The following is a 14,156-nucleotide window of genomic DNA, read 5'->3' as shown; positions in this document are numbered from 1 at the left end:
CTGAGCACTTTTACAGATCTTACCATACCGCTGTCATGACACTCAAGCATCATTATGGCCAAGAATTATAACAGGAAGTGTCTTGATTATTACCTCTGTAAAATATAATTGGGACTAGAGACAGATTTACAACTTTCAAAACAGCCCAGTTGTACGAAACTGTATACCGACACAGGACACATTATTATTAGAGCTAAATCTAAACTATTCACAGTCAAATAACAAAAATCTTTTTCTCTATTTTTAGCTTTTAGTTGCTTTTCTGCCAAACGATTTATTTAATTGATGGGAATTCTAAATAATACCACTTGAGTGATGGCTTAGTGGTGTTTCAAGAAACTGTGTGCACAGTACCTGTTTAGTAGAAAATATCCACTCCTCTGACATTCTTTTTTACTTTTCCTGTTTTATGCATTCCCGAAGTGAGGAAACCATTTTATATCCTGGTATTATATACAGTATGTCATTGCTTTACATACTACAGTTATAAAGCAGAAATAACACAGACTAACTTTGATCTAACTGCAAGTCCTAAAAAATTCATATCTTTACTGTTACCAAAGTATTTAACTGTATTTGCAGTAAAATAACGTTGTTTTCTTTCATTTATCGACAGCTGACATTGTAAAGCTAGTTTGACTATAGTCTACATGGTAAACCCTCAGATGGGTAAATATGTGGTCTCTGGTTTAAGCCTCATTTGAAGAATTTTACTCAATGCACTGTAGATTGACTTTTCTTTTTTATAGTATAGAACACCAAATATACATTGACTGGGACTGAATTATTTGCACACAAACATTCATAAACATTTTTATTTTCTTCCCATCCGGGCTGCTATAATGTAATGTGTGCCTAGTCGCAATATTTTGTATAGTAATTCTCGCAGAATCGTTTTTGCAAACATGTTACAGTAACAAGATTAAATGATAGTGGTGAACTGAATGACAGTCTTACAGTTTGGGAAATAAACACGTCCTGAATTCGTAAGTGTGCTCACTTGTAAAAAAAAAACCAAAACTGTACAGCTTCAGACAGAACTGAAAAATAAAAATAAAAATAAAAATAAAAACACATGACATAAAAGTTATGAATTGATTAGCATGTCATTGAGTACAATAAGTATTTGATTCCCTTACTTAGTACTTGAGTACTTAGTACTTCGTAGAGACAACCTTGTTGGCAAGCACAGCGGTAAGATGTTTCTTGTTGGTCACCAGATCAGCACACATCTCAGGAGGGAATTTGGCCCACACCTCTTCACAGAAACTCTATAAATTATTTTAGCTTTCTTGGCTCCTGCTTGGCAACTCATTGATGTACTTCTTCTTCAGCCACTCCTTTGTTGCCTTGGCAGTTATTTTGGATCATTGACAGGCTGAAAGGCCCATCCAGGACCGATTTTCAATGTTCAGGTTGAGGGAAGGAGGGGGTTTTTTTTATACATGGGTCTGTCCATTGGCCCCTCACTGCAGTGAAGCCATCCTGTACCCTTAGCAGAAAAACAGCCCCCAAACAGAACGTTTCCACTTCCATGCTTGATTGTGGGGATGATGTTCTTTGGGTTATACTCAGTGTTTCCACAAACACAGCAAATGAATGTTATGCAAAACTTTCATCTAACCACAGTTTTTTTCTCCCAAACCTTCTCTTAATCATTTAGATGTTCACTGATAAACTTAAGATAGGCCTGTACACATGCCTTCTCAAGCGAGGGGATGTTGGGATCATCAATCCATTACAGCATATTGTGTTACTAATGAAGTGCTTGGTGACTGGGATACCAACTGCCTTGAGATCAGTTACAACCTTGTCATGTGTAGTTCTCGCCTAAACCACCAACTTTCTCATTTTTATTCTCACCCCATGAGGCAAGATCTTGCATAGAGCTCAGACTGTGGGTGACTGATGGTCACTTTGTTTTCCATTTTTTAATAATCTTAGCAGAAGTTCACCTTCTCACCAAGCTTTTTGCTGATGGTCTTGTAGCCATTCCAGCAGTCCACAGTCTTGTCCCTGACGTCCTTTGACAACTCTTTGGTCTTGCCCACGGTGGTAGATAGGTGGAAATGGAAGAAACTGATTCTGTATATAAGTGTGTTATATCCACATAATGAGATGAAATCAGGAGCACCTGTAACTGACTGATTGATTGATTGGCTGTGTGCCCATGTGGAACAGGAATTACAATCTATGGGAGCCAGAATTCTGTGGGTTGTAGAGAATCAAATACTTACTTCACCCAATGACATGCAAATCAATGTATAACTATTATTTAATGTTTTCTCTCTGGATCATTGGTTCATATTCTGCCCCTCTCCATTAAAATGAAACCATGAAAATTACAAACTGTTCATTTCTTTGTAAGTGAGCAAACGTGCAAATTCAGCAACATTAAACAATCAGTTTCCAAAGGCATAAGGTCAGTTAACTTGTAAACTGTTGTCTCTGAAAACAAGTTTCAAGTGATACTATTTCTTGAGCATAACTTGCAAATACACGTGAAAAGAGATTACCAAAAACTACACTGTTCCTCTTTTAGAGTGTGTGGCTGCATAAACACCATCTATCACTAGTGCATCTTTCCACTAAAGCCAAGTCATTGCTGTATATTGTGCATGATGTGTGATAGTCTGATACATTAAAAAGAGGAAAAACTGCTGAAAACACTTCATGCACTTGACAGATTAAAAAAAAAAAACACAAACCAACTTCCCAAAATAGAGTACAAGAACCTAAATATACGGCAGACTCAAGTGATAGTGCACGCCACACAACTGAAGCAGTGTCTATCTAAAAATGCTTCAGCCAAGACAACCAAACATCAAATATAAACATTATCCCAGATATTTATTTTCCAGCCACATCCCTATTTCCAGAGTCTGTGCCTTCCTTCCAGACAGGCTGGTATTTGTTGTGCTGTTGGGGGTGATATATATAGAGGAGACAGACAGAGAGGGATTCCAGTGGGCAGCAATGTGGCTGCGTAAGGAGACGGTGAGGAGAGAAGGCCACTGTGTGTCCCTAACACTGACCCACCCTGCTAATGACAGGGTGCTGTCCGGACCCAGCTAACCCCAAATTACTGCCCTCGCCACCAGCTGTGACCACTACACTCTCAAAAGTGAAACAGCTTAAAGAAACCTCTGGGAGCTTCTTAGATTTAAACAAAAGTGTACCAGCAAAAGGTTGGGTGCAGGATGCTTTTACAAAGTGTTAATGAACCTATCAGTACGTGCTCATGTACATAATATGTGTCTTTTTATTAGAAACGGGTACCTGACTAAAATGGCACTTCTACTTTTATGCGGCTCTTTGGGATCGTGGAATCAGCACAGTGAACGTCACATTTTTAGAGTGTGCTCTGAGCAGGAGCGCCACATGGGCCACACATCGACACATGAGATATCACGAAAACGAAACATAACAATGAAATAAATGCTAAAACTAGAAGGTGTTCTCAACAGTTAAAGTACACAGCAGATTTCAGCACTGACATAAAACAACAACGCAAAGATATTTTGCGCAAAAACTAAAGACATTTAAGAAGACAAAGGAAGAAGACACTCACCTGTCGGTTCCTCTCATCAACGATACGGGTGATTTGAATCTTCTTCCTTCCCATTGCTAAAGCAACGTCCACCAACAACCAAAGATGAATATCAGAGGGCTCCAAGTATATAAAAATTTAAAAGACAATCCTCAACACATAGTCCCCCTGTCAGCTCCTGTTAGTCCATCAGCTTAGCATGGCTTTCTGAAAGAGAGCAACAATCAGCGTTAACTTAATCATCAAGTTATGCAAGGAAAGAAGGAACAGAAAGAAGAATGAATAATAAACATACATTAGTCAGGGACACAAAATCCATTTCTACCATTTTGAAATTTTCCTCTGCAGTTTGGCATTTCACATTTTGCTGTCACTGTTGATTGCAGTTTTGTAGAAAGAAGGAGGACATCTTTTCAAAACACCATAAAGAGAGCCATTAAGAGGACACGAAGCGAGACTGACTAAACACGTGCTGGTCCAACAACAAGGATATGATCCCTCACCAGCTTCTCAACTACTACTGCTGGAACACACAATTGAGCCAAAGACTGAACTTTCTGTTTGTTCTAGAGAGCGTTCCTTTCACTCCGGAGCTGAATCTATAATTATAAAGAGACACATGAGCACAGACACTGTAATACATAGAGAATAAGCGTCATACTGTATGTACCATACTTCATCACACGCCTCTGTATACTGTAGCTTGCACCAACCTCTTCTTTATCTGCACCAACCAGGCCAGCTGTCTTTAGTGGCTTCACCTCTGCTTTCTGGCTTTCTCCTCTTGCAGGAGTGACCACCTGCCTTGATGCGTCCCTCCTTTCTTCAACCTCAGTGTTTCTGAGCCCTGCCTTCCCGCAGAGCTCCTTAGCTCTTACCTAATCTCATCTGATCTGGGAGGAGGCAGAGAGTGAGACGAAGCCAGGCTTTATCCTAACCCTCCCTGGATTATTGCAGCATGTGGAGCCCAGCGCTGAGCCACCAAAACCCCCACAGCAGACCCAGTTCACAGGGTTGAGAGATAGAACAAATGCATTTGTCTTTCACCAGAGAAAATGTATTGGTTATTTTTATAGATTTAAATGTAGTGCACATATCTTAAATGGTAATATAGTTAAATACCACTAAAAAAAAAAACCCCACACACACTTAAATTTTCCAAAATACCATTTTAATTCCAAATGTATCTTAGCCCACTTTGTTCTTGTTCCATTTAAATGATTATTTGAAACCCTACATTTTCTGTTTTTGTTTTAACATTTAAAGCAAAGTTATATTTAAACACAATTAATTTGCAAGAAAAGGCACGCTATCACTCTAATGCTTCCTGTTCACCATCGCCGAGATTCCAACTGACCCTTCGGAAGTCACGACAGAATATAAACTGTAACAGACAAAGACTCCTTGTATGTTTGGGATTTAAAGGTCACACGGATTTATCGGTTTTACAATCTGGATGATTTGATGGGAAGACACAAATATTTTAAAAAGAGAGAAAGAAAATCCTTTCCATGATACTCATCCCTGCAAACATCATCATCATGCAGATATTTATTTCAGCCTGTGCTTTTGAGTGTTGAATATTTGCAGTGTTCTAAGTTTCAATCAGATAAACCCTGGTATTGCTCTGGTATTATTAGGATAACAGACTGGACTTTGTACTATCTTAGTCACAGCATTCTGTTGTTAAAACATGATGATCTGCTTAAATCTGCTAAATTTTAACACTTCAGGTCACATTAAGTAAAGTCATAACTAGCCTCTTAGCCGGCCTATCTGAATAAATGGGACTGCCCCGTTAGTTGCTAGTGCCAGAAATTACTTTAGTTTGGTGTAAAATGATTTTAGAAGATCTTAAATGTTAAGAAGGGAAATGTTTATTCTTCCAATTTGGAAGCCTGCTGAATTAGAAACAGCTGAATGTGTTCATTGTTTGCTATTATATATTTATATCAGTATAAATGTGTTCAGTATAAATGCATCTTATGTAATAACATTGAAAACTTACCTGAGATGGTGCTTTTTCATTTTGTAGCAGATTTAAAGTTTGACATTATTGCAAAAATCTTTCAAGAATCTGCTGCTTCACTGGTCATTAATGACCTCTAATCATCTATCCATTTTCATAACGGGCTGGAGTCTGTCCCAGCTGTCACAGGGCAAGAGGCCGAGTATACTCTGGATAGACCACCAGTCTACCATAGAGACAGACAGACAACTATTCATGCTCGCATTCACACCCACGACCAGTTTATAATCACCAATTAATCCAACATGTCTTTGGACTGTGGGAGGGAGCTGGATAACAAGGAAACTTTCGTGTTGTGACAGTGCCGCTGCACCACCATGCTGCCTATGATATGAAAAATATGGTGGCTAAAATCAGTACAATAATTACTTTGAACCAAGCTGCCAACTTGCCAAATTAATAGAAGTGTTGTTGTGGAAGCAATTTGCATCCATATATAACTCAGATTATGTAAGATTTACATTAGAAACCACTAACTACTCCAATACTTTGTACTGAAATTGAGCACTCAAAGTGCTTCTATGCTACAAGCTGCATTTATCCTTCCTATTTCAAGTAAACTCTGATTGATGCATCGGAGGCAGCAGGATTCAGCTTCTTGTCTAAGGAAACTTTGACATGCGGACTGGAGAAGCCAGGAATTGAACCACTGACCCTCCTACTAGGGGACAGCTTGCTGTTTCTCTTACCACAAAATGCATTCTGTGGGAATATTTCCTATCACTTTATTTGCTTCAAAAAGAAAATGTGGAAAAATGTACCAAAAAAAGACAAATGTTAGGTCTGTTTGTCTTTTTTGAATTGCACTAATGCTAACCTTTTTAATGGGATATTTTTATAATTAAAGACAAATTAAAGTTTGTTTTTAAGACCCCTTTACTTATTACACACTAGTGTTAGATTCTGGACTGGATAGTGGACCAGTGCTCTTTTCTAATATATTTAGCAACTCACACATTAAGTGCTTAATAGTAGGAGGACACAGCACAGGACTCTGGGTTCACCTTCTCTTGTGTTTTGTCATTTTTTGGCTACATCAGGGGAAGATTGTGGTTTCCCTGAAATATTAATGCATGTAACATATCGAGTACTTTATCATTAGTTAGCCATCGCTTTGACTTTTTCCCCAAAAAAGGTCCGTCAAGGGCCTAAATATAGTCATAGAAAGGTGAATAATTTGTAGCTGCCATGTGTTAGTATTGTAAGCTAGAAAATCGATGTCAGTGAATAATTTGCAAATAGGTAAATGATGGTAAATATTAAAGATGTGGTTAAGATTTGTTGTTCATGCTGGCAGTTAGGGCTGCCATGATTAGTCGACTAGTCACAATTACGTCGACGACTAATTTAATAGTCGAAGCGTCGTTTGAAGCTTTGTAAGATCCCAAAAGGCGCAGGAATAAGTAGTAGGATTTAAGAGTGTAATAACGGACTGAAACAGAAGATGGCAGCACTGCATGTACAAGGATGCCAGCTGCCGTTAAACCCCGAAGAAGAAGGAGCTTTGTCCCAGAATTCATAGCGCAGCCCAGCTCAGTTGTCAACAATGGCGGCAGCTAGTTAGTTTTAATATTACTCTTATTATTCTTTCTGGGTCACAAAATAAACGTTTAACATATTTGCAGGTGAGAATGTAGCTGTGTAAACCTCAAATATCTGCTCAGTTTATCAAGACACCACATTTTTTCAAAAGCGCTCTGACATTTTCGGAAACGTCTGTTATCCACCAGCTCGATAGCTAGCCAGGGGAAAGGCTCACTAGAGCCGTGAGAACACCGGACTCCCGGCAAATCGTTTTCAAATCCACCGCCGTCTTTCGCTACTCAGGTTAAACGTGATATATAAGTCACTTAGATAACTTAAAATTGATACTGTTTGGCTTTTTCTAGTATTTTATTTGTTCCTGAGTAAATCGGTTTGGCTGAGATTAAAGTTATAGTTTCTACACAGCTGAATAAACGTCAAAGAGACAACTGATTATCAGAAGTGTGAGATGCTCGAGAATATACTCCGGTGTCCTGTTATATTTTAGATAGCAAGGAGCAGACGGCTGAGTTTATTAAACTCCACCGAAACAATCTGCAAATGTCATTAAAATTTAATAAACTATCATCTTGTCTTTATTTTTAGTTAGCACATACCTTAAACACTTAAAGCTGTAAGCTAATGATAGTTATATAAGAGCAGATGCATGCTGGTGCAATAAGCTGTACGTTTACATCCAATGGATGCATGCTCTGATTAGTCGACTAATTGCAAAAATAATCGTTTGTGGCAGCCCTACTGGCAGTAAATGTCTAGTCTCCATGTTTTTCTCTGAATGCTTTATTGCTGACATTTTAAAAAGAATGAAAGATGATGCAACCTTGGATCCAGAAACAATGGAATACTACTGAAACACAAAATTGCCAAATGCTTATGGACACTTTTTCCTCTCTGTAGTAGCAACAATTGCTTTGTTTCAGGCTGCCCATGCTTCAGTGGAGTCTGTTTTACACCGTTCATTCACATGTTTCCCAGACAAGCTGTCCTGATCAATGTTACTATGGCAGAAACTGTCTGGCTGATATGAAAATTAATACAAACAGAGATGACCCAACAGACAACCAGCACTCACAAACACACAAATCATCCATGTACTGTCATATTATTACACCCAAACAAAAAGTCCCATCTATTCTAAAACATTGAGTAACCAGATCACTTTAACAGTTTGCTTTTTTCCATTCTGAGAATTCAAACTAAACAAGAACATCAGCATCTACTATTTGTGCTCCCAATATCTGCAACATACTACCACAAAACCTGACGTCTGCTCCAAATCTTAGTTCTTTTAATTTTAAGTACATTTTTAAATTTGTTTTAAGTTTGATCTTAAAACTGTTTTATTCGCTACTGCTTTGAATTAAGATGAAGAGATGTTCTTTTTCCTTTTGAATATACGTTCTTGGGTATGTACACTAGTGAATGTGATGATGGCTATTGTGGGGATGGTGGTGACGATGGTGGTGGTGATGATGGCAATGATGATGTATGTCTGTGTCATAGGTAACTCACTGTATGCATCCTGTTGACAGTTTCTCGTTATTTTATTTTGTTTTATTTTATATTTGTAATTTCCTTTGCTTTTTTATGTAATGCTCTTGATGTTTGTGTAAAGCACTGAGCACTGCCATGTCTCTATAAATAAACCTGTCTTCCCTTGCCTAAAAGAAAATTACAGTAATTTAGGATGTGTTTCATACACTGGTAACAAATGTGATATTGCTGTGGAATTTCTCCTTTTGTGGTGAAGTAACACACAAATATCAGATCATAATAAAGTGTTAATTATACGGATAAACACCAACATAAAAAATGGGGAAACATCAATTTAAAAAATACATTTGATTTCATCATTTAAACTTGCTCTGACCCTTTCAGCACCTCTCTAACGTTAGAAGATGCTCTCCTCTTGATACATCCTTAAACAGGGAGCGCTAAACCCTAGAGTGAACCTCACAGTCAAAAACCCTCCGCCTTATCTCGCCCATGAAATCCAATTCCTGTGGATATTCGGAAGCGTGACAATGCTTTGTCAGGGTGTGAAACACACTTTTCCAAGGTTGGATTGCGCTGGATTTTAATTTATCTCGTATGTCTCTTCAATGGCAGAATCTCACTTCTTGTTGATTTGGTAAATAAGAGTCAAAGAGCTTCCACCTAACATTGTTTTACAGATAAAGTATGGTGAGTGCCACACAAGAGTACATATGAATGGGGAGTACACACATTGTAACCTCTTTGCAAAAAAAATAGCTGACAGCCAAATACATTTGCTAAAACTTCACATAGTTCTAAGTTGTTAGACAAAGTGACAAAATCTTTGAATAATCACATGGACGTAAAGCAGAAGTAAAGAATATTGAGCTCAGCCAAAGACAAAACTGTGGTCTGTAAAATAAAAAGGAACGCCAAAGAAAGTTTTACCTTTAATAATTATTCTCTGTGCTTTTGTTTGTCAGTTTAAATTTGAATCAAGTTTTAAAAAAATGCAAGTTGTTATTTTTATGATTCAAACAAATGATGTTGCTTAGTGAATGTTAGTGTGGGCGAATGTAGCTGTAGCAGTACTTATTTTTGGAGTTGTTAATAACCAGCACCAAGCTAGTGCTGGGTGACTGAACACTATGGTGCATGAATATATGGGCTGCTTAGGTTTGGCAGAGCCCAGCAGAAGAGCACATCTCTGACTGTTTTTTATTTATTTATGGCTGATTTTGTTTAGATGTTTCAAGAAGTCTTTAAAGCGGAATTGCTGAGTAGTGCCATCCTAAGGCACTAAGCTAGGATGAAGAGTTTTGCACAAACACTGAAACTGCTGTGACAGAGATTCTTATCATGTATTGTAAGCAAATGTAGTGCTGTGGACACCTGGCATTGTAGTGTTGTTGTTAAGATCTTTGGAACAATGCACTAGTCCCTCTCTCTGTGTCTAACACATTACTGAGTTGACGGCAATGCAGTTAACTTGTGGCAGAGCACATAAACATCGGTTAAACTGTAAAGCTTGCAATCACTACTACCACTGCTTTATATTTGCAAATGGCTAAATAAGTCATATGCAGAGCACTGGCCAAGTTCTATCCATGAACATGGCCACCATACGGCTGGCTGTTTAGCTGCTGCATAAACATGACAATGATATCATTAATCTTAGTAAGAAAGTAAAGTATATACCCCAAAATGTTAAACTGTTCCTTTAAAATACTTCCCGGTTGTATACAATTTATAAATATACTAAGCAATAACCTATATCCACTATGAAGAGCTCACTTAAATTTAAGCTCACTTAAAGCTACATTTTCTGACAGTGAAACATCATGACCCATGACTCTACTGAGCAATTCTTATGAATAGTGAAGTGTAGTGTGGGAGTTTGAAACATTGTGTCACCCACGTAGTTCATCAGCAACAGTGTTTCAAACTCATGGCCATTGAAATGTTCCAAGATTAAATGCAGGTTAAGTCATCTAATATTCATCAGTCATTTAAAAATGATTTGGAACTATTACTAGCATTTATTTGTGTGCGTCTCAAAACTTCAACTAAGTCTATATTTAAAAGTATGAAAAAATTATTTACTACCACAGTGATGACAAAAAGGCTGGACATAACTAAACTAGAGTGAAGTAAAACCCCTGCAAGCTGCCAGCTTCCTGTTAGCTCTGTCAACTACAGTACTTCCTGTTTTATGATCAGTCTGTCTGGCAAGGAAGGAGCTTTGAGTAAACCACCCTTCAAAACACTACAAACACACAAACCACCATTAACATTTTCTTATTCCATTGAACATAAATTTATTGCTACATCCGAAGCCAGAAGTCAGGCCAAAAGGTCAAATAGATCAAATTATTTTATGCTAAACTTTATTATAAGTTATTTATCAACAATAAAGTTATTTATCAGTCTGTCTCTGGATTTAAAAAATATATACACACAAACAAACACCAAACAAATTTCTAAGGGCAAAGCGCGTGATCCATACTAGTGGTTGGAGCTGGTTTCCACTGTTCCGAAGGGCCAGTGTCAGGAAAATTAAACCCTATAATTGTCCAGATTTTCCTTCTTCCATATCTGTTACACAAGGGTAAAAACTTCACTCCCCTGGTTTTTCTATTTAAATTACTCATTGTGGTTTAGAAGAAAGCGCTGTCTAGATAGTGGAAAAAGGAAACATTCCACTTATTCCATTTGAATTTACTTGCCATGTTCTCACATCAGTCAACACCACATGGAGAGAGATGGCATGTTAAAGGGCATTCAATGTCCAACTTGTGTTCTCACATGCACCTTTGTTAGATAATTTCTCAAGAAGTTCACGGTTGCAATTCATGTGTGAAAATAGTTAACATTAATTTTGAAAAATACATATCACACTGTCACATATCATAATCACATTAAAACAATTATTGTGATGTCTATGAGCCAATAAGGCAAAAAGCAAGCCTTTGGTCAAAATGAAATATAAAATTGACGACAATTTTTGGTAAGAATTTGTTTTCAAGGACTTTCAACACAGCTACACCCACATGGAACCACGTGGCATTTTTGCAGGGGTGTTGGGGGTGTTGTACAGATTAGCCGAACAAGATCAAATTAGTTACTTAGCTGCTGGTAAGCTGATTGTTTGGGGAGAGACATGATAGCCGTTCCCTCTGTTTCCAAATGTTCTATAGGCACAGCTAACGTAAAGGCTATAAGTTAATATACTGCCTATTGCTTCATAGATGTAATATATAATATAATATAATGCATCTTTGACAATAGCAACACCTGGTCCATTCAATGCCAATAAGAGTCTCTGAGGAACAAAATCGCCTAGTGTTCTTAGACATCAGTAGAGGTGATCGATGTCAGCTGTCAGGAAGATCATAAAGTCTAGTTTTCATGCAGTGAAAAAAACACTGTATCCGTGATGGAATGCACTTCTGCGTTTACTGCACTGCAAAAAGAAAAAGATTAAAATCCACAACAGATGTGCAGCTTTTTTCCTGAAACACTGACTCTCTCTCTCTCAGAATAAAGAAGCTGACAAAGTTGAACTTTTGTGTAGTTGGTCAGCAAGACTGTTTTTGAGCGGAAGGCAAAAAAAGATGATGCCTTTTTCTTCAATCGATAGCAACCTTTGCTACACAAGATTTTTTTGCACAGTATAGTTCATACCACAACTATGTGTCAAATAAATGTTGCTCAAAGTGTATGCAATTGTACATATTTAAAAATTGTAATAGAGTGCACATAGTACCATGCATTTCCTCTTTCAGTATTTACCTTTGACATAAACATGATGGGCCCCATCTAACACTGGACTGTTGACCTCAATATGTCTTACTAAAGGGGCTTTGTAAAAATAGAAAGTTCTACACAGTAGTTCTAACATTATGAGCACTAATTAATGTCCCCTTCACCAGCTCCTCATGTAAAGAATGAGCAGAAGTTAGAGCTGTGGAAGGTTAATCATGCTCTTTCTTAACAGGTTGTTTTCAGTACAAACTGGCAGAGTAATTGGGAACCCTTTCATCACTTCTCCTCATTAAAGAGCATGGGTCCAACTCTAATTGTGTTGACCCCACAGTGACCTCTGCTTCAGTCACTCCAACATTAAATCAATAAGGTTTCAAGCTGTTACTACGCAGCAGGCACCACTTGATAGCCCCCCCAATCTTCTGCTGCCAGCCGAATAAAGAAATCACTGTCTCCGAATATCATTTTGTTCCAGTAGATTATGGAGCTGATCCTAGTAGTCAGTGCAGAAACAACCATGGTGAGATCTGTGGTGATTTGCTAATAGATGAAAGAGTTTCTCTTTCATTACTGTTTGCTAAAGTGTTAAGAACTGATGACAGAGATTGCTTTATTCGTATCTTTACCTTCCCTGCAGCTTTGCTTGTCTCCTTGCTCTCTCCTACTTCGCATTTTGCTCAGTGTCGTCCTTCTTCCTTCTAGCAGCTTATTTGCATGGTATCCACCAGCAAGAGAAGAGAGGATCTTTTGCTCAAGGCAAAATAAGGCAGAAGATTCTCTTTCCCCAGCAAGCCTGGACATTCTTTGAAGTTCTAATAAATGAAGTTTTTTATAAAGGTTCTAGGGGAACAAATGCATCATAAACATTCTATATGGTGGACCTGGTCCCTGAGGGTGCAGGACTTAGATCGGGCTTATTTACTAGCTGAAGTGTTTAACAGTTCCCCGTCTATATTACCACTATCCACACAAGCCCAGATGCGCACATACTTCTTTGATGTAAAGAAAGTGAATGTCAATTTATGTTAAAATATCATTAGACTGAATTAACATTTTGTTATGCAAATCATGCTCTGGCACAATGCACAGTTTTTGAATAAGAATGATAATTTGCATATTACTACCAGCAACAACAGCTGCAAATGAGATTCCTTGTAAACGTGGCCAATGACAAAACCTGACATTCAGTAGAGTCAAAGTCCTCTGAATGTTCCACTTTAGCTTCTCTCCTGTGGCTTAGTGAGACAGGAACACGTCTTTTATAGTGAGTCAGGAGAAAGGAAACCAAATGATGCTGTAGTCTGTTGCCAGGCATGACAGGAACATGCACTGTGATTAATTCATCACCCACAGTCAGACAAGCTAGCCTCTGGTATCAAGCAGCCAGAGTATCGACACTGGCCTATGCTGTTTTGCAGGTCACGAAGCTAATGGGTTTTTTCTTGAAATGTAATAATTAAACTGATCTCCATGCACCAGCAGCATGGCCATTTGAGCTAGGCTGAAGGCCAGGCAGATTAGTTGGCTTAAACTGTCATCTGCCGTACCACCAGACTCCCCAGTTAGCATGTGAAGAAGCTGTGTTATTCTGTTAAGTATGATTCTCTTTAAGGAGGCAAGAATACATAAAAGGCCATGTCAGTGTGTGTATCAAACCATAAGAATAATGCAATAAAAATGTAATAATACTTTTGTGAATTATACATTAAAAAAGCCCGTAGCTTGGAGGCTTCATTTACTGACACCCCATTCTCCTACGCGCCACAATGTTACTCTCAATCTCCCAGCCTT

General features: G+C 38.1%; 1 protein-coding gene across 2 annotated transcripts in view; it reads right to left on the bottom strand.

Annotated features, from left to right (window-relative positions):
* The window catches only part of LOC146678195 (myocyte-specific enhancer factor 2A-like), a 48,176-nt gene that overhangs the window by 20,872 nt on the left and 13,148 nt on the right, over positions 1–14,156 (bottom strand). Inside the window, exons 1-2 of one of the 2 annotated variants that reach the window (XM_085416194.1) lie at positions 4,264–4,371; positions 3,572–3,757 (exon numbers count right to left, since the gene is read on the bottom strand). In XM_085416194.1, the coding sequence (XP_085272320.1) occupies positions 3,572–3,625 (54 nt within the window). In that variant the 5' untranslated portion in view covers positions 3,626–3,757; positions 4,264–4,371. Of the gene's footprint in view, positions 1–3,571; positions 3,758–4,263; positions 4,372–14,156 lie in introns of those variants that run through there. The other variant, XM_085416116.1, reaches the window with a different exon arrangement.

Source organism: Rhamphochromis longiceps, linkage group LG1 (genome assembly GCF_057381845.1).
Source record: "Rhamphochromis longiceps isolate RC_006_pf linkage group LG1, R_longiceps_female_GT1.1, whole genome shotgun sequence".
Classification (NCBI taxonomy): Eukaryota; Metazoa; Chordata; class Actinopteri; order Cichliformes; family Cichlidae; genus Rhamphochromis; species Rhamphochromis longiceps.
Note: the sequence above shows the minus strand (reverse complement) of the source record. Positions and strands in the feature narration are given on the sequence as shown.